General features: G+C 39.1%; 1 protein-coding gene across 8 annotated transcripts in view; it reads left to right on the forward strand.

Annotated features, from left to right (window-relative positions):
• The window catches only part of sh3gl2a (SH3 domain containing GRB2 like 2a, endophilin A1), a 35,517-nt gene that overhangs the window by 11,673 nt on the left and 2,388 nt on the right, over window positions 1–21,456 (forward strand). For 5 of the 8 annotated variants that reach the window (XM_028596175.1, XM_028596159.1, XM_028596167.1 and 2 more), the window contains 8 exons: window positions 15,716–15,784; window positions 16,791–16,863; window positions 17,829–17,972; window positions 18,737–18,870; window positions 18,986–19,144; window positions 19,798–19,901; window positions 20,091–20,209; window positions 20,911–20,925. In XM_028596175.1, coding sequence (XP_028451976.1) covers window positions 15,716–15,784; window positions 16,791–16,863; window positions 17,829–17,972; window positions 18,737–18,870; window positions 18,986–19,144; window positions 19,798–19,901; window positions 20,091–20,209; window positions 20,911–20,925 — 817 coding nt within the window. The remainder of the gene's footprint in view (window positions 1–15,715; window positions 15,785–16,790; window positions 16,864–17,828; window positions 17,973–18,736; window positions 18,871–18,985; window positions 19,145–19,797; window positions 19,902–20,090; window positions 20,210–20,910; window positions 20,926–21,456) is intronic. The other 3 variants (XM_028596206.1, XM_028596215.1, XM_028596199.1) reach the window with 1 other exon arrangement.

Raw genomic sequence — 21,456 nt, forward strand, 5'->3', positions numbered from 1 at the left:
ACAGAATAATATGAACTTTATATTGTAGCAGACGCATGTATTGCTGGAAATTAAGTAGAGAGGACAATTGGGCAGGAAAAGTGTGGTGCAGAAAGGAAGAAAGCAGGATGAAAGATGATTGAAAGAGAGGATGAAGTGTAGGAGAGAGCAGGATGAGAGGAGGAAGCCATGAGAAGAGGACGATGTTGGGAACAAAAGAGGAGAGGAGGCTTTGCTTTCATGCAGTTGCAGCATCATGCGCTCAGTCCTAATGCCTAATTTGGCTCATGAGAGGACAGTAATGAGGGGTGGGAGAGAACAGAATATGCTTTATTGTATTTACATGTCTGCTAAAGCGAGTGTCCAGCAGGTTTTGGAGAGGGCAGTATGTATCTTTTTGTGCTAGTATGCTTCCCCTAGTGAAAATAAAAAAGCCATGTCAGTTGATCTAGCCGTGGACTCACCCTGTGCACACACACAGCGTCCTCCTACCAACTGCAGAGCTGAGACTGAATGGCTTGTCAGGGATTATACTCGGATTAATCAGAGCACAGTGACTCTGCATCACGTATTGGAGCTGTGTGTGAGTCCGAATCAGAGCACTGCAGCTGTAATCTGTAAAACGTGGTGCATGTACCGGACGGCGGGGTCAGAGATCCACAACTCCTCCTGGCTGTATTTTATTAGAGCATTGCTAATGTATAATTTTTTTACTTTATGCTGAAAAACACTCAAATGTTTAAGGATGGTCATGTGAAGAGGCAGATACAGCATATCGGCTTCATGTCTTCACTTATATACGATACAGTAATAAATGATTTAAACTCTTACTATTATGTGTAATTGCTCTAATGTTATTGTTTACAATGTAGTTGAGTTATGAGTAATTGAATCACGCTGGTGCTTTGTGTAAACAAGCCTCTTCATCATCTTCTAGACTTGTACAAAGTGACACAGGCTTTTGGGTAAGCTAAGTTATTTTTCTGCCGTTGTGACAAAACACCGCACACACGCACTGTGGATTAGACGTCTTGAATTAACTGCAAAAATAATATCTTTTTAATTTATAATAAACGGTCTGCCGTATACTTGCATGTACAGTAGGTGTGTATGTTATCAGCCATGTGAGCAGGTGTTTGCACTGTAGATAACTTAGTTTGAGTAGATAATTGTGTAAATTCTGCAGACTCAAATAAAGGTAAGAAAGTGTAGCAATCCTGGGAGAAAAGGAGTCTTACTATAAATGGAATTGATTAGATTTTTGTTTTTGTCCCTGTCTTAAAAGTCTGCATAGAACACACCTAAATCAAGTTAAAGCTACAAAAGACTGTATAATGATGTTCCATCAAATTGCTTTTGAAAATGAGAACATTTGCATATATCATTTGAGCAAGACTTTACTTTAAGTCCCCCTTATTTACTGTTCACAAACCTTATATAAACATTTAAGAAATGATTCATAACAGACTATAATTGTCAGCAGATATATAACAAGATATATTATTCATGTGTTTGTCAAGAACTGTACCCCCTCCTGTGAGCACCCGTACATGGAGGCTGGTGTATAAACAGATAATAAATGATAAATAAAAAAATCTTAATAGGAGAAGTAAATAGTGTACATTAATAAACACGGTTTGTTTGCTTTTTGCTAGGGTTTTTTCTTCTTCTTGTTGGCATATTCCCTTAAAAAGCTCATGAAGCAGATGTTTGTGTCTCACCGCTGAGATAAGACCAACCATTGTTTCATGAGATTGTACGTGAAAACGTGTGTCTGGGCTTGAATCCATGAATTATTATCAACCTCAACCTGCTTTGTTATCGTAGGCACAAACGGACAGACACTATTTATTTATTTTTTATCAAATTTAATTTTCTGAAGCACTGCTGAGCAGCTGCAATCAGTTTCCACTTCATCATGTACACCTACTGTAGCTAAGACTAGTGCAGTCTAATGCAGCAGTCCTCCATTAATCCTACCTTCATGAAGGTTTTAATGTTCAGTTTCTTTAGAGAGATGCTGAACTGTATTGTAATTTTGGAGGCTATACTTTGTGGTGCTGTTGAATTGTAATGCATTTTACTGACAGGTATTTCTGTTATTTTGTCCACCCCAGTTATATCAATGAGGGTAGGCTAAATAACAGAAGCTCCTCTCTGCCAACATTCTGAGAACAACTTTAATACGCTAATGTACACGCATTAGTAATATACAAGGTCAAAAGGTGAGTTGTTTATTGATCCCTTCCAGATGATTTATTGAAACACTATCTAATTTACAAGTCTTCTTCATTGAACTGTATTGAACCTCCACCACTTCGGGGTGTTTTCCCTGCTGACTTTTTTTAGGAGCTGCAACTAACAATAATTTAAAATGTGGATTAACATGCTGATTATTTCTACAATTAATGGTTTCGTTTATAACACCTAAAAAAAAAAATATAAAAAAAAAATATATATATATATATATATTATATTTTTTTTTTTTTCAGCAATAATCAGCATGTTAATGTGTGTGTGTGTGTATGCGCCCATAATATTTTTCCAATGATGTCTTTAAATTGCTTATTTTGTCTGACCAAGACTCCGAAACCTAAAGTTATTCAGTTTACTATCATGGAAAAAGAAAGGAAGAATAGCTTCAGATTTCTGTCAGTTGACTAATCAATTAAATTGGCTAATAATATTGTAAAAATCTACCTTTGTATGAATATAAAGGTTCAGCAGTAACCATCAGTATTCTGGATATCATTATTTTTTGCTTTGCGTCCCCTCCTGAGGTGACCTTCTTTATGGACTGTAAAACTAATCAAATCAGACCACTGATGAATAGCAGATAGTCAATATCAAATATAGAGGATGTTGGTCTGTTGAGGCTTTTCAATTCAATTCTCCTCTTTTAATGGGTCATGCCGGCCTCTGGATGTATTAATATTGTTTATTTTCTGAGGGATTGGTTCAGTGTGATTGAAAGTCTGTGGTAGTGTTTGGAGTTTTTTTTAGCTGCTTTATTGATTTTCAAAAAGCATGGCTGCTTGTTTTTTGCAGGATCCATTATTCTGCTGTCGCTGCCTGATAGTTTAGCTGGAAGTTAGAAGTGAAAGACATTTATCTTCATCAACAATGATAATGAATCTTCCATCATGCCAGGCAGCATTTGTTCCACTCCAGTCTGGTGTTGTAAAAAGCTGTGAAAAGATGTGTTGAGTTCAGGGACCTTAGATGAGTGTTGGTGTCCCTTGCGCTCTTACAGACCACTGGGACAGTCTGTACACTCCTGCTGGATTGTGACTTTATTGTCTTTATCTTATTTCTTCTCTTGCTGTTGCTCCAAATCTCTTCTACCTATCACCTCTCTTTTCTAATGTGTTCACTGTTTATTTTATTATTCATATACATATTTATTATTTTTACATTATACATTATGAGCCCTTACTTTACCTACACATGGCCTAGCACTTGAATATAATGGTAAATTATACAAAAGAACAAACATTTTGTACCTTTTTTTTTTTTTTTTTTTTTTTTGCATTATCATTATAAAATCTATTTATTTTTGCATTGGGTTACATAATGTAACAGAATGCAAACAAGCTAGTAAATGGGCCTTAGGTTAAGATTATTTTGTCAAATGACTAACTGTAGTTGTGCTTCTTTGATAAAAGGGAGCTAATAAGGATTATAATTCCATCACTCATTTTCAGTGAGTTTCACATGTTTTCATTGGGCTTTGTTTTTGATTACCAGTCATGTGCTCTGTGGGAGTTTTTGTTTTTGACATTGACTGATGGAGTGCAGCTACCTGGTTGTGTTGAGTGACGATCCTGCTCAGTTTTAAATATCTGCTGGTATCGAGCCTTGCCGCCCCTGTTCTGTGTGTAAGACACAGTTTGTGTTAAAGGTCAAACAGCTGATGAGGAGGACAAAGCAGCGAGGGTCTTCCTGCTAGGAGACACATGGCAGCATCTTTACTGAGCCTTAAATGACTAGTGAATGTATAAATATAACATGTTTCCCTTATTCAGTGCTTATTATGTGCTGGAAAAAGTCAAGTGCTTTAAAGCTCTGTCATTATTTATTCGGAGAGACACACTTTGCTTTTGAAATGGAAATTGCAGAGGGGCAACGAGTTCAAAGAAAGAGAGAAAGCTAGTGTGTTGGTTATGTATCTCTCTGTGCTTCTGCAGTATGTTTGAATGACTGCTGAGTAACTCGTAGTGAATATCATTTATAAAATCATTGTTTCAGGTTCATGCTCCTCTCTCTGTCTGCTGGTGATGGATGAAAATGAGAGAATTTGGCTTTAACTAGTGATGATACTAATTGTATTTTTGAATACTTATGCTAATAGCAGATATTTTCTGCATATAGTCATTATGTTTGAACGGTTCCACTTTGATGGTAGAACATAGGTGTCATTAAGAATGGGTTGGTCAGCTTCCATCATAGTAAGCTAGCTACATCTATGAAAAACAGTGATAAGAATGGATATTGACACGCTACAGTTTTGGGTAAGTTGACTTACAGAAATAATTACTACTATTGTCTTATTTGATCAATGTTAAAATTATTAAATAAACTGCTCATACCAACCACTTTTCCAAGTTCTGTGTTGACTGAAAATTACGTCAGCAGGACTGACATGGCAACTAACTGGTAAAGAGAGAACACAACAACTTCTACCAACAAGGAATCAACTAACATAAACACTATGCCAGTCTGTATGAATTGCATGATTCAAAATGGCAATTGAGTGTGATTATAAGGTTATAAAAAGCTCTCCATCAAGATTTATCCTGCTAATCCAGAGATCAAACCAGAGACTGGCAGACTTTAGACTATCTACTCAATCTTAAAGGTGCACTGTGGGGTTTTCTTGTAAATAAACAAAAGTCATGTTTACATTTAGTGAAACTCCTCAACATGCATTTTGAATGCATCTTACTTCCTCACAAAACATTTGCAAAGCCAATTATTATTGGCAAAATAGGGATCCACCCTTTAAAAAAATGCTCCAGGTTACCTTTAATCCTTTAACTGACTGAAAAACAACACAACCTTAAACTTTCCAGTGAACCCTAAGCACAAACATACGATCTCTATTTGACACATTGTGAACCAACAAATGGCAGGGAATGTCAGTTGTAGATTACACCTGGATGGAAAGCAGTGTTTACTGCCCCCTCTGGTTGAGAGTTTAATTCTGTTGCACCTCTGACCATCAGCAGTGATGTCACCGTGTACTGTTTAATACTGTCTATGGTACTGACGCACTGTGAAGTACACTTCTTCAGCACTGCAGCAAGGTGAGATGTTAAACTGCTCGGACAAAACAAGATTTTTACCTGGTGTTAAGTTGCTCTTTAAATTTAGGATAACTATATCAAATTTACGAGGGAACAACATTTTTTTTTTTAAAGTCAATATCAGCATATTGTATGTTAATGCTCTAACACCTTCTCATGGTTCTTGGGTAGAACTATAGGTGGTCTGGCAGAGTGGCTGAGAGTACTGAGGGTGTGATTGTGCAGAAATTACTGAGCACAAGCAATATACGCTTTATGATGGAAGCAATTTTAGCACAACAGCAAAAGTACGTCCAATGGATGGATTCATTTCTTGCAGTTCTATTTAAGTGCACACTCCTGTGTTACCCTACTCATTTCCAAAAACCTCATACCTAGATCTATTTAGCCGTCTTGCCATGAATGGTAAAAGCATTAGTGAAAGTGCTAAAAAAACAACAACTGAAAACATACAAATAATAAGTGTCTTGGCGTGACTGTACATTAACCGGATTCACTGATATTTGTCAGATGCATTGCACACTAAATCCAATCCTATAGCTCAGCAAATTTTGGCCATCTCTCATGTCGTGTGTGTCATTACTCATCCTCCATATTTGTCTCATCACACATCCCAATGCTCACAAACTATGGCACGCTTTCCTCTCACACACACACAGTGCCAGCTGGTTTACCCTCCCCTTCCTCCCCCGTTTACCGAGCGGTACATGGATGGATTTGAGTGGGCACACATCTCCCCAGCTACAGATTCATCCCTGCTGTTACATAAGAGCCATGCAAAGGCTTACAAATCAGATTATAATAGCCATGGGCCACACACTCATAGAGGATAGAGGTCAGTGAAGCAACATGGCCAACCAGTGGACTGATGCTGGCATGTCTGGGCAGGAGAAACCTGACACCCTGTCCTGTCTGTTTCCAGTCAGTCTGCACTCGATGTCCACCTGCCTTGCAGGTATCGTTGTATTGTCTGAACTGAGCAGCCAATTTAGAGTTCCATTTTTGTTCCCTTAAGACGGTTGTCATTGCTTGTTTCTCTGTGGTTTTGTGCAACATCACAGCCAGGTGTAACGTGTTTTTTTTTGTTTTTTTTTGTCCCCACTAATGCCGCCCCAGGTCTTGATGTTCTGCTGGATTACTATCATCCTGGGTTTAGGAATAACAAATGGAGCTTCCTTGATTCCGCGAGAGCACAAGTCTATTCTTAGGACATCCTGTACAATTATAGGTTTGCTTCTAAATAAAGCACTAATATCCATCCACAGTTTGGTCTTACTGGTGTTACAGTATGTCTAGGTTTTAACAGTGGCAGTGCAGATTCCAGTTAAGATGAATGTAGTCAGACATATTGTTGAGTCACAGTCCAGCTGCCAATATAATCGGTGCAGTGTTGCATGAGAAACATGACCATGAGAACAGTGAGGCCTTCAGGGTGTTTTTAAAGGTGAGAAGAGGAAAAAAGGGAGTGATAAAGACCGAAGGGAGGTAAAGAAGAGAGGCAATCTGAAAAAAGGGAGACAAGACAAAGATCCTCTGGGCATTGTTATGCAATTGTTTTTTTGACTTTTCAAGATTTGGCAGTTCACTGTCATATTCCCAACTGGCCCAAGTTTTCCTGTTTTTCTACTTGTGTCCTCATTCATCATCCATTTCTTCTTTCACAGTCAAAAATGGAAGTGAAATTGGAGAGTTTAAAGGGGAAGAGAAGGTGAAAAATATCCCATTTGAACCTTAGTAAATGAGAGGGAGAAACATTTTTGGAGAGTTAGGGAGCAGGTAGGTGGAGAAGGAGAGGAGGGGTGTTTTAATGCTGACAGGAAGAGTCAGATACTCCTGTTATTGTCCAGCAGCAGGGGCAGGCCTTCTAATAGCCTCACTAATCACTCTTGTCATTTTTAATCTCCCTCTTCCACCCTGGGCGTATTTAAAGCAGGGACCTCCGTGTGCCCAGCCGAGATTAGACTAGTGAGCAGGAGAGGAGGAAGTTGGGGGAGGAGGGCAGCAGCAGCAGCAGCAGCAGCACACTCCTTGTGCGCCTCACATTGGGTGCCATGTGACTAATGCTAATGCTAACAGTACAGGTGTGAATGCTAAAAATAAAGGCCAGCACAAAGATGCACAGGCTGATAATATGCACAGCGGTAAATAGATTATTGAAAAAACACTTATTACAGTATTAGTACATACTGTATGTGTCTCAGTAGGTGACTTATGGATGTACCTTTGCATTAATGCATACATCATGAACATACAAAACCATGTTAATGTGCAAGTCATCATGTTTTAATAAACCGTATCGGCTAAATTATTTAGTTATTCTCTTTTTAGCCAAATATAAATGAATAAATAAATAAATAGAAAACAAAAAGGGAGTACATTCAAAGGTGCACAGTTGTTTGTCCAGTAATACTGATGTCTATACTTTGTAAACAAACAAACAAACAAGTTCTTCTGTTGGGGAATCTGCCATGAGATTATTGTTCAGGAAGTCATAAATAAACCTGACATCTTTTCAAAGTGGTTGGTTTTCGCCTTTATTACAAATGAAACTTTTTCTACCAACATTGAGCTTGAAGGTACTTTTAAGCACTGACACAGTAATGACGTATGGTTTTAGTGGGATTTTCCAAAACACCACAATTGTATATTTAGCATGCAAATAAGAAACACAGCCTGATGTAAAAAAACTGTTAGGAATGTACCGTAAGTAAAGCGAAATAGATTGAATATTATTTTACGGCTGTATATACCGTACAACAATATTAAATAATGGACACAACACCAGGGTGAAAGTTTACTGCATAAAGTTTATTTGAAGAGTGGAGATAGAGTCCTGAACAAATGGCCAGTCTATATGCATGTAGGTTCAGCCCACACACAAGCACAATTCTCTGCTAATCAGATGATCCATCTGAAGCTGTGGACCGGAAATACCAGAATAAAACAGGATGTAACAACTGTTAAAACTGCCTTTCAGAGTTAAGAAGTAATGATAAAAAATGCAAAAATATTAAGCATTCAATTGAAGAGTTGATCTTGCTTAGAGTTTTTGTTAAGATGGATCATCTAATCCATAAACATATGTATACTTTAGAAAAACACAAAAGCAAATGTAGAAACATGAGACAAAGTAGGCCAACATCATAACCTCTGGCTTGTATGTGCATGTCTAAATAAGATGTTGTAGTATTGATCACACTCTCTAATCTAATCCTGGCTTTCGCTTTAAAAGCACCAGCAGACGCTTCATGTGTCAGTGTCTCTGGTCGGTTTCCTCCTCAGCCATTTAATAGTATTAACTCCGGGTGATCTTACACAGGTGTAAAAACCTGATGTTTAAACTCTCCTGCTGTAGTGTTTGCCAGGAGTGTTTCCATTAAACTGTTTAGGCAGTTCTCTTTATAGAAAAAGAAATCCTGTTGGCCTGCATTTCTCGCTGCTGATTCAATATAACAGAGTGGGATCCGATAGCTGGTAATGGCTGGATGAAACCCTAGAAGTCTGAAGCAAGGCATCCTTCAAATTGGCTATTTAAAAAAAATGATACTTCTCTCTTAAGGAATAGGTTGACATTTTGGGACATAGGCCTACATCTGTCTGTCTGTCTGTCTGTCTGTCTGTCTGTCTGTCTGTCAATGAAACTAGAATTAGAAGATTGATACCATTCTCTTGGTAAATGAAGCGACAGCCAGGACACAGTTATTTTGCCATAAACAGGGGAATCAGTTAGCCTGGCTCTGTCCAAAGAACTAGCTCTACCTACCAGCACTTCTTTTACACTTTTATTTTGTGCAGATTAAACAAACGAGATAGAGTTTAGTAGGTGCTGGTCGGTGTATTGTGTCACCTTAGGACAGCAGGCTAGCTGTTTCCCTCGGTTTCCAGTCTTTGTGCTAAACTAAGCTAATCAGCTGCTTGCGATAGCTTCATATTTAACTGACAGACATGAGAGTCGTATAAATCTTTTCATCTAACTCTCGTCAAGAAAGCAAATTATTTCCCAAAATGTTGCACTACTCATTCAACCAGAGAGTATTAATAGTCTGTTTTTCCATTAAATCTCCCTTATCTTCCTGACCTCAGTCACCTGGCTTCAGCATTCATCTCATTTAGATCAGTCATGATTCAAGAGGTTTTGGGGTTGTGAATATAGAATCCCTCTCTGCAGAAAATACACTTTAAGTTGACCTGTTACATCAAACTGGTTTTCAGCTTTACCACACCTAGTTTTGTAACCAATGCTGATGTACTCTTAAGATCCACTGGAAGAGCATGTTAGGACACACTCTGCTGTCTGACCCACGTGATGAGGCAAGAGATTTTGGGGCGAACAGGCAGGGGAGGATGCCCTGCAGCCTTTGGCAAGATCTCTGGGCTATTTTCCTCTCCACATTTAGCGTATTTAATCTGATTTGGTTTACATGGATGCCAGTTGGAAAGAGAAATGGAGAGTGAGGAGAGAGATTTAAAGCTCCATGTTCAAGGTTCAAAGTCTTTATTTATAATGTGCTAAGCATTTACAGGGAAGCAGTCGTGGCTAATAAAAGTCTTGAGTTTCAGAAAGAAAAGGACACACAAGTAACAACAAAGTGAGAATCCAACACAAAGTAGTGCACATTAAAATAAGGAATAAAATATAACCATAAAATATAAAATAAGGTGATTATAAATTGTGAAGTAGACCTGAAGGCTTTCTGTGTGTCGTTAGTGTTGTCGGCTTAGTGTTTATAATGGTTGGTCCACCGCTTTGTCCAGATGGAAATATCTTAGTTTCAGTGAATGCATTACGATGGAAATCTGTACAGACATTCATGGTTAAGTGAAAAGTCTCAACCTCTGTTAAATGGATTGTGAGGAAAGTTTGTATAGGCATTCATGCTTCGCTCAGGAATAATTTATTTCATTATTGACATTTCATTCAGCGCCATCATGACCAAATACCTGGAAAACTAATGACATTTCCCATCATTATCAAATGTTAACATTCTAACCTAAGATCTGGAACATGGTAAACATAACACCTGCTAAACATAACAATGTCAGCATTGTCATTGTGATGCTGATTTTAGCATTTAGGTCAATGCTGTGCCTAAATACAGCCTCACAGAGCTCCTAGCATTAGTCCTGTTTACATTACTGTTTATATTCATGTTTGTTCCATCTTGTCCCGCTGACACTTGATTGAATTTGAGATTTGTTTTGTTTTTTTGTACCAGGGAGGACTTTGTTTACTTCCTCCCTGCACATATCCATTTCATTTAAAGTTACCCTCCTGTCAAAAATGTGTTTTTGCTTATTGTCACTTGACTTGGATATTTGATCTTCACTGTGCAGGATAGTGTTTGTGCAGAGTTTGACACTAGAATTCTGTTTTCACATTCATCTTCTGAAGTTCCAAAGTTTCTTGTGCTCACCTTAAATCTGAGTTTAACACATGGACGAACTAGTTTGGAAGCCAGTCGTAGTTTCATTCCTAGCTTACACAAGTGTGATTTTTTTTTTTTTTTTTTTTTTTTTTTTTTTTTTTTTTTTAAAACTCAAAACCTCCAGTGCACATACAGTACACTGAGAATGGACAGTGAAGTAGGAGACATCTTGTGTCGAATAGTTACATTTCGAAAAGAAACCGTGTTTGCATATTCATAGATTCTAGATTATATAAATGTTTAACAAGGGCACAAATTATTAGTCAAAGCAGAGTATATTTTATGTCTTCATATTAAAATACAATGGCTGCAACGTACAGTATTAGGAATAACTGGGCCCTAGCTCTGCAGTTAAATCTCATCCCTGCATTGCCTCTTTGTCTAGAAGCCTCACGACTCCGCTGCATGTGCAATCACTCGCATGTATCCGCACCATGCCCACAGGCTTCACTACTACGAGTGCTTTCTATGTGACGTCACAGCCTGTGACATCACAGCCTGTGACGTCCCAAGTTACATATCCTCTACGCCACTGCTGTTATTTCCCAGCAGCCAACTGTGCATTTTACTCATCTCTGTAAGGTTCACTTCACACTGCCGCTACTGCTGCACAGTTCACCTTGTCGTGTCCTTTCCCTCCAGGGAGGAAGAGGCTAAGAGAGAGTGATGGGTGGAGGAAGAAAAGGGTGAGGTTGGTTGTTGAGTGAGGGACAAAATGATGGTGACAAAAAGAGATAAGTTACGTGTGAAAGCACAATAATTTTGCCGCTTCCCCAGGATGTTTTAGATCGCTGGTTTCTTGGGCGTTAGACAAGATTGTTGGCCTTAGTCGTGTGTGTGTGTGTGTGTGTGTGTGTGTGTGTGTGTGTGTGTGTGTGTGTGTGTGTGTGTGTGTGTGTGTGTGTGTGTGTGTGTGTGTGTGTGTGTGTGTGTGTGTGTGTGTGTGTGTGTGTGTGTGTGTGTGTGTGTGTGTGTGTGTGTGTGTCTTGGCATGCGTCTCCCTTCGTCACTGTACTTAATTGCTGTCTCTTCAGCTTGCAGCCATGAAAGCACGTCGGCTCTGTCTTTGCTCTCTACTTTGCAAGTGTCTGGGGGTTGAACATGCGTTGACAGCAGCCTTGGGCAGCAGCGTGCACAGCAGCACTGTTCCACTTACTCCAAACAGCCACCAACAGCTCATTTTTATTCATTCAGTTGCTCTTCCCCTGCCAAGCTACACGCATGTCCCCACAGGCACCGCTCGACAGTTTTTTTTTTTTAATCCATTTAGCTTAAGAAATAACCGACTGACTCTGACTCCCTCGACTTTCTCTATCTCCAAGGAATCATAGATGTGGGACACACACAAGCTCATACAAACAAATAAGATATGGCTGGATTTAGAACTTTGAATGCTGACTGAGGTGAGTCTTTCTGCTACACTCCAATTCCCATACTGTGTGTTCAGTATCCGTCCTCAGAAGTACTGCTGGTGCTCTCTTCTATCCGGGATCAAATGTGTAAACCAGTGCTTGAATTGGGCTTAAAACAATATGCTGAAGGATTATTTGACGCCAAAAACAAATTGCCTAGCACAGCCTTAATTGATATGCTGATTGATAGGAAATTTGATTGCAGCTATTAGGATATTCAATTATTTGTTTTAGACATTTTTCAAACCCTCCCCAGTTCCAGCTTCTCAATTATGAGAATTTGTTGCATTTATTTGTTTTATGTGATCATAAACTGAATATCTTTGGGTTCTGGACTGTTGGTCAGATAAAACAAGTCGTTTGGTTTATGACCAGGAGCATTTTTCACAATTTTACTATATTATGGAGCAAAGGATTCAATTTATTTAAGTGAAAAAAATAGTTAATTAAGATTAATTGACAGCATAATGATTGTTAGTTGCAGCCCTAATTTGTACACAGTATATGCTATTAGTATAGTACAAATTCATCAAAAATCATTTATACCCTCACATTAACAATTATTGCAAACAGTTTGTCTCTTCAAATCCTGCATGTGGATATTACAGTATGCCAGCTGAAAGCCTTGAAGCTGTTCTGGCACACAAGTCTGTTCAACCTGGTGTGAAACATGAATGAATAATTCTCTCTGTAGAGAAAGACTAATTGGTAATATCCTCTAATAGGACCAAAATAGTGACTGCTACACACAGCTACATATTATAAAAAAATTATTAGAGCGCCAAAGGAAAATCCTTGAGGTTATCTTTGTCAATACATGAATGTTACAGAGCTAAGCTAACCTGGGCTCGTAGAACAAAGGAACACCACAACTAAAGGCTAACCTAGCTAGTAACGTTATGGTATCGGTCTCCTCTCCCTGCGTGATGCATTTAACGTGAAAGTGAGACCTGTGCTTGCCCTGGAGTGTATACTTTTCTACCAAATAGGGGTTGTACGGTGTTAAACTGACTCACACAGCCGCTGTTTCAATTCGCTCCTCGGAGCCGGACCTGCTTGCTTCAGTGACCACGCCGTTGGGAGTGACCTACGCTCCAGGTTGAGCCCGCTCTCCGTTGTAGTAGTTCAGGTTTTAAAAGGTGTATTTACAAAAGTTGTGTTGTGGGAAAACAAGAATAATCTTTCAGCGTCTTTTTCTTCAATAGTGTTCTCTGTGTGGAAGCGTGTGGTTTAGCGCCGTAGCCTGCTGCATTCTGCTCCTTCTTGAAACAGTCTCCTGAATAAATCTAATGTCTCCCACCTGCCAGTGCGCTGGGTTAAGTCAGATCAACCCCACCATACCCCTCATGTGTATACGTCAGTCCTTACCCTCTCATCAGGCTAACTACACACACTATCAGCTGACGCAGACTAAAACATAACAATGTATCTCCGCTTAGATGACTCATTAAAGCATGTGTGTGTCTGGTGTAAAACATATTTGCCTCAGTTTTTTACATAAATACCAGTTTCTATCTAAAAGGAGTCTATCTTTTTGTATATTCACTTATGGTATACATCTGATCAAACTGATCATGTCACATTGTATCCCAGGTGTAATATAGTACACTATGTGATTAGACGGCTTGGACGAACACCAGAAGTGTCACTACGTACGTCGCGTGTCAGACATAGGGAGTAGAGAACACTATGCTATTATACAGCCATACATTTGACACGTACACCTCCATCTTTTACAGCTCTGTTTGTCGTCGTCTTCCAAGCGGTAGTGAGGTTGCCACTGTGAGGCTTGTTTGTCTCTGATCATCAGGTCTGACAGAAAAAAGGGCACAAACAATGAGAGAAATAACCGGAAGTTACTGATGCTGAGACATACTCACTCTACCTGATAAGCCAGGCACAAGCAGGTACCTGTCTCCATGGCAACCAGCTCAAGGAGGATTTGAAGACATTGTAGTGATGTACAGATAATGACAGGCTCATGTGTGTGTGTGTGTGTGTGTGTGTGTGTGTGTGTGTGTGTGTGTGTGTGTGTGTGTGTGTGTGTGTGTGTGGCAATACTGTCAGAATTTTGCATTGCTGTCAGAATTATGAACTGTTTCACAAGTGGGATCAGAGGACACTCACAGAGCGCCAATCCTGAAGAAAGTCTTACACTGCATAAACTGTTGTCACAGGCTTAGTCATATAAATCAGTCAGTCACAGGTTACCCCTCTTACATTTTTTGCATCTACTTCCCTATTTCAGGATCTTTAAATTTTCTTTGAAATGAGACGATAATTCAGTCCCAAGAAAAAATATATAAAAAGAAGTAAATGTATAGTGTGATTTTTCAGTCTTTTACTCAAGGAAAGAATTTATCCACTGACCTTAACTTTCATGTTTTTTTTAGTCTTGTGTCGTGACGTTCCCTAGAAGCTTTTTCCTCCTCCCTCAGTCTATCCTCTGAGGGCCTTGTCTAGCGTCGTCGTGTCAAATTGTTGCCCCCTCAAGCCATCTGGTTACATCACAGACTGGAGCTTTATGGTGACATAGCTGAAAATATTATGAGCCGGGAGAGAGGGGACGGGAGCCTAACGAAGTTATTTCTGTGTTTATGTCTGTGCATGTGGATCTGTGCCACGTCTGGAGCTATAAGGGCCAACGCTTTCAGCTTGTGGATGCTGCCCATACTTTATCTCTTCCTCTCTACTGCTGCATGCCTGGAACTGTCTGCAGCAGTGATGGAGAATCTCTGCATCGCTGAATATAGTGAGCCTGACACTGTCATGTTTAAGGCGGGAGCTACTGTAACAGACCCTGTTGTCTAGAGTCGAGACTGAGTTAAAGTAGTGTATGTGCATAAAAAATATCTAGGTACAGATATGTGTGCCTATGTAAGATGCCAACAGTGTGTTGTTTTTGCAAATATTCTCTCACAAATTTAGGGATTGGGGTCCTCAGGGACCTAATTGAGGGGTTATAAGATTATTATCAGGATGAGAAAGAATTGAAAACATATTTGTGCTACGCGCAATTATGTTTATTTTACAAAAAGTGAGTGAGTGAGATGACGTGAGGGTTTGTGTTTCCTCATTGCCCATTGCCCTTTCAAAATGAATCAACTTGACAGTCAGGCTTTTGCCTCCACTATTGCCAATCAATCAGCAATTTGGTTGGTTCTCACTGCACATGCTGACAGGGCAAACCACTCTCTAATTTTTAAATCACCCACCATGTATCTTGCTATAAAACAACATCTGACTAGTTCTGTATTATCTCATGAGCCAGACTACTGATATAAAGATATCAAACAAACAAACAAGTCAGAGAAAGGAATTGCACAATTTTTAATCTGTAAGATTACCTTAGTTTGTTGTAGGCAGAGAATCCATGTGCAATACTTTTGAAGAAGTTCCCTCAAACAAGCATCAATATATTTTTGCCGAGGTCCTTTCAATTATCAACTTCATTTCAGTATTGTGCATTGTAGAAATGGTCATTTCATGGAGTTTGCAGCATTACAGATTTTCATATTTGCAACCAATGCGCCATTGTTTTGTCATGCTGATAAAAGCTTTAAACCTAACCATGTTTTTATTTTGTTTGCAGAAAGTGAGCGAGAAAGTTGGAGGTGCAGAAGGAACCAAGCTTGATGTGGACTTCACTGAAATGGAAAAGGCAAGACTGAACTCTTTCAAGATCAAAATCACAATGTTGTTGGATCCAAACAGACATTATAAATATCACACCAGCCATTTCTGCTGTTATGTTGGAAAACTGCTGGCAAGTTATTAAAAGATAAAAAAATTACAAAGGTCCACCAGAATATTGAGAGAAATATCGAGGGGAATATTTCTCTCAGTATTTCCAGTGGATATAAACATTCTTTTCAACATGTTGTGACCCTGGCTTTTAATGGGGAATCACTATAAACACTTGCTGCTTATTCTGTGGTAAACATGATTAGAAGGACCAACTGCTTGGTGCAAAAGAATGAATGTCTCATTTCACTAAAAATATGTTAATAGAAATATGTTGCACCAGTGTTTACATTGAAATTAATAATACTACTGGGCAGCTTGCAGGAATGTGTGTAACTGTGAGTGTGGTCAGGGCTTACCTCGTAGTGTGTAAAAGTATAAAAAGGGTAAAGTGACATGCGCTCAGAGTTCAACAATTCAAAAGTCTGACGGCCTGTGTGTGTGTGTGTGTGTGTGTGTGTGTGTGTGTGTGTGTGTGTGTGTGTGTGTGTGTGTGTGTGTGTGTGTGTGTGTGTGTGTGTGTGTGTGTGTGTGTGTGTGTGTGTGTGTGTGTGTGTGTGTGTGTGTGTGTGTGTGTGTGTGTGTGTGTGTGTGTCATCACCACATGTGTGTTTACATGTGGTCCTGTGTGTTAATATGTTAGTTCCTGTGTGCAGAGGCTGAGCATTGCAGAGCTGCTGTGACCTGGCAGGTCTCATTGCACTTAACAAGAACATCATGGCCAGCTCTCGGCTCTGCACGTCTCTCTCTCTCACCATCCTGCAGAAGAAAGCAACCCTTTCTTTTATCTTGTTTTTTTTTCTTATCCTCTCCCACAATCTTTCAGCCATTACTTATTTTCGTTTCCATCCACATCATTTCGTAACTGTTATTTCTGCACCTAATGTCTCCCTCTACATGTTATTTTACGTTGTGGTTTACAGAAGATGGACGTCACCTCTCGGGCAGTGCTGGACATCATGACCAAGACTACTGAGTATCTGCAGCCAAACCCAGGTGACATAAACCAGCTGTGCAAGATGATAATATAATGTATTGTTTACTTTCAGACTAAAAGCTGTCTCCCAAATGTCAATATTTTTAAAATGTATTAAAGAAAAACATTTTCAGAAATATGCAATGAAAGCATTTATGCACTTACACACATTATATATACGTGGTCACATATACATACTGTACATCTATTCATACACATACTCTATATTATAATGCCTTTGTGGCGATAGCTGTGGCATTATGTTTTCAGGTTGTCCGTCTGTCCCATTCTTGTGAACGCGATATGTCAGAAACCCCTGAAGGGAATTTCTTTTAATTTGACAAAAATGTCCACTTGGACTCGAGGATGAACTGATTTAGATTTTGGAGGTCAAAGGTAAAGGTCACTGTGATCTCACAAAACCCATACATACTGTACATAATTGAATGGTCCTGTAAATGCACATCCCATTTTAGTTTTCAATCTAATTCTTGTCTCTAATCCTTGACTAAATGTTTACCTCACACTAGTAACAGGGTTTACCCCTTTTGAAATAAAGAGTGCCTTTGCTAGCATCAGTAGAAATGTATTACATTTTTATGAAATATATTATATAACTGACTGTTTTGACTGTCATCTAATTACTAGATTAAACGCAAGACGAGATATTTCAGGATCGGTCTAATTCAGCTCAGCATGTGTAATTAACTAATCTGATCAATCACATCATACTTTTGCTTTGTGGTAATTAAACAGAGCAGCATTTCTGTCTTTTTACAAGGTGGGAAATCTCAAGGCAGTGGGAAAAGGCTCACTGAGATTGGGATTTCAGAGGAAAATGTTGCCACTGCACTGGCAGAAAAAATAACCTCCAAATCATCTGGAAACAGCAAAATATAATCAAGCATCAATTTGGTGCTTCAGGCATTGTTTTAAAACATAGCCCACCCAACATTTAGTGTTTTGATTTGCCTTGCCTTCACAGCCACCAGAGCCAAGATGAGCATGATGAACTCCATGTCACGTATGCGGGGACAGGAGAAGGGACCGGGCTATACGCAGACCGAGGCCATCCTGGGAGAGTCCATGCAGAGGTTTGGCAGGGAGCTCGGAGAGGAGTCTAACTTTGGTGAGCTGCAGCCCATTAAAGCTCCTCGCAGAAAGAGAAGAACACTTTTTTTATATTAAATGCTTCACAAGAATGAAGCGGCATCATTTTATTCCCTCAAGGACACCGTAACAATGTGATGAAGTTGCCTGAAGTTATTTATTTCACAAGTGCAGACATTAAAATGTTGTTTAAAGAGATATACCGGATTCTAATGAGTTACTGCAGATTAAACCCTTTCTACAATATACAGTGAGTACGTTTACATGCACATCAATATTCAACTATTATTCCGAATATGACAGTAATCCGAATTTGATACAGGTGATGTAAACAGCATATTCCGGTTGGATATTCCGAATAAGGCTTTTTTCCAAATATAGCATTTTCCGATTGAGACGTGGGATTATTCAGGTTTTAGCTCTGTGCGTTGCTATGGTTGCTTGGATATCAACAGGTTTTTGGATATGCGCACACATCACTACGCCGACCTTTTCAAGAAGCTGTTTGAAGGAATGAAAGAGGGACACTGTTCGCACAGTCCAAAATGTCCCCCACCGCTGGTAAACTTTGAAAATATCGTATTTTGCACGGCTAACATTGCGTTTAAACGGGAATATTAGTGGAATATTCACTTTCATTAGCCATGTAAACAGCTTAGTTGGAATATCATCTTTTTCAGAATAAGGGCAAAAACTGGAATATTATAAATGTGTGCTATTCGTGTGTTTTATTTGGTGTCTAAATGGGTCTTTTTTTTTTTTTTTTTTTTTTTTTCTCTCCAGGCCTTGCTCTGATTGATGCTGGGGAAGCCATGCGTGAGCTTGGAGAGGTTAAAGATGCTCTGGACATGGAGGTCAAGCAGAATTTCATTGATCCACTGCAGAACCTCTATGAAAAAGATCTGAAGGAGATTCAGGTACGAGTGCAGAACTTTAATGCACCACCGGGAAAAGAAAAGAAAAAAACTACTAATCTAAGTCACGCCTTGGTCAAAGATTCAGCTTTACTTTCTTGCTTTCCTTCTTTTGCAGCATCACCTAAAGAAAATGGAGGGTCGTCGTCTGGACTTTGATTATAAGAAGAAACGTCAGGGCAAAGTACAAGAAGACGATCTGAAACAGGCACTAGAGAAATTTGACGACTCCAAGGAGATTGCTGAGCTGAGCATGTTCAACCTGTTGGAGAGTGATGTAAGGATTATTTTACCTACCATTTTTTATTTGTTTGTTTTTTTGAATCTGTCAACTCATTCAGTTTACTGTACTGTCTTATACCTTCTGCTGTTGATGTGACTAGCTACCACAACAATTCCCATTGCCGGTTTGTCCTCCTCAAACCATGATAATCAAGGGGTTAATCTTCTTAGTAGAAACCCCCATTTACTTTACAATGGACAAACATGTAGAAATACTACATTGAAGCTCCACAAATATAATTTTTTTCTATAGAAACACAACGCCATTGAATGCTAATGTCTCTGTGTCTACGAAGCAATAGGCAATTTTGTCCTAACAACTTTATAAAGCGAGTCATTGTTTTTCAGGTTGTTGTGAAGTTTTTCTGCCCCAAATCAATCAATTAATGCAGTTATAACATCATCAGGAATATTAGTTGATCCTGTATGTGGCCAAAACTGTCTCAAGGTCCATGAGTAGCTGTTCTGGAGCTTTCTATCATCAGCAGATAAAGCTCTAGAACAGCTGCAAATGGACCTTGCAGGGAAATTGTTTCGTCCTGCTGATGAATTGACTGTCAATCCCAATCCTGTTTGTGTTTGTTGACAGTCCTGCCATTCATTCACAGTTGTTTCTGTGTGATCCTGACGGAAATATGTCTTTAACAGATTGAACAGGTGAGCCAGCTCTCTGCACTGGTACATGCTCAGGTGGAGTACCACAGCCGGGCCGCTGAGATCCTGACACAGCTCTCCAGTAAGATCGACGAACGGTTAGTATTCATATTTCCTTTTTCACAGGGATCTTTTTGTTTTACTCTACCTTATTGGATGTACTTACAATAACGTGTAGAATTTCAGTCATGAACGGTTATTTACCAATGCAGCATTGCCACAGAAACACACTGTGGTTAATGTTAATCTCTATTATTTGCGCATTAACAGGTTCTGTGTTTTTGCAGGATAAAGGACACTGCAGTCAAACCGAGGAAAGAGTTCGCTCCTAAACCACGTACGTCTCTGGACTTCTCCTCCATCAGTGAGAACCACAACGGAGGCCTCCACGGTGCTCGCTCTCCAGGTGAGAGCCAGAGTAAATTTGCTCAGCCTAATGCTTCTGGGTTTTTACTAACAAGTAAAGGCCAAAAGAAAAGAAAGAAACGCAGTAAATGTATTATAATGCATTGCAGGGTAAAGTTAGTGCGACTTTTGAAATGCAACATTTCCTTCAGATGTTTCACAATAAAATCCTTCCTGGAAAAAAAAAGGATTGAGTGCTTAGAAGCCTTTTAATATGAAACATACTGTATGGAGTGAGTTTTGTTTGCATGACCAAACAGTTACAATAACCAATCAATACTACAAACAGAGGGAAGTTTCTTACTAAAATATGATAAAACATTTAGTTTATATTTAAACCGATATTTTCATTGAGCTCTAATTTTTAACTTTAATTTCTAACATAGGTGTAAGTATAGACAAACGCCCATGAATACACAACAACACACAATTTACATATATGATAGACATTAGTTCCACATTAAAGAAGACCATTCAGGTGCTCTTCGGAATAGCAGATGAGAAATCTTGTCAAACTAAAATAAAAGCAGTGTTTTTATTTATTAAACTAAAGGCAGATATTTGTGAATTTACAGTCTTTCCTTCAGTTCCAAAAATTTCAGTTACTACCTGTACTGAACAGAATATTCAGCAATTCAGAACTAATTAATACAACTCTGCGCTCTTCTCTTTCCCCCTTATGATTTTTGTTTATTCTTCCAGGGGCGAGGTCTCCAGGTGAGCCAGGTCTAACTTATCTGTCAGTTTCTCCATCTGTGTGCTCACCTATTAATTTCTTCAACAACATCCTTGCATTTACACTTGAAACTCAAAACTACTTCTACTGCTTTCTTTCCCCCACTCCCCCCTCGTGTTGTTCCCTCTTCCCTCTTTGCAGCAAGGTCCCCAGGTGAGACAAAAGTGAATCCCCAGAGAGATACAACAATATCTCTTCCATCACTTTGTCATTTCTTGGTCTCTCTCTCTTTTTGTTTGTGTCTTTGTCATAGGAAAATTGTTGCACTCAAATTAAACAAATTAACAGCAGAAAAACAAGTGCCATCCGCTCCCTGTACAAAGAATGCCCGACCTACAGTAACAATGAAACCTTACCAGCGGATGAGCATTTGCTGTTTCTGTTTTGTTCTCTTGTCTATCTTCTGAACCATCATATCCTCCTCTTTCTTTGTCTGTCTGCCTCTCTGCCAATGTATTGCCCAACTTGTGTTTCTTCTTGTTTTGTTTATCAACCTTTTCATTACTCTGCCT

This window comes from Perca flavescens, chromosome 2, assembly GCF_004354835.1.
Source record: "Perca flavescens isolate YP-PL-M2 chromosome 2, PFLA_1.0, whole genome shotgun sequence".
Taxonomy (NCBI): Eukaryota; Metazoa; Chordata; class Actinopteri; order Perciformes; family Percidae; genus Perca; species Perca flavescens.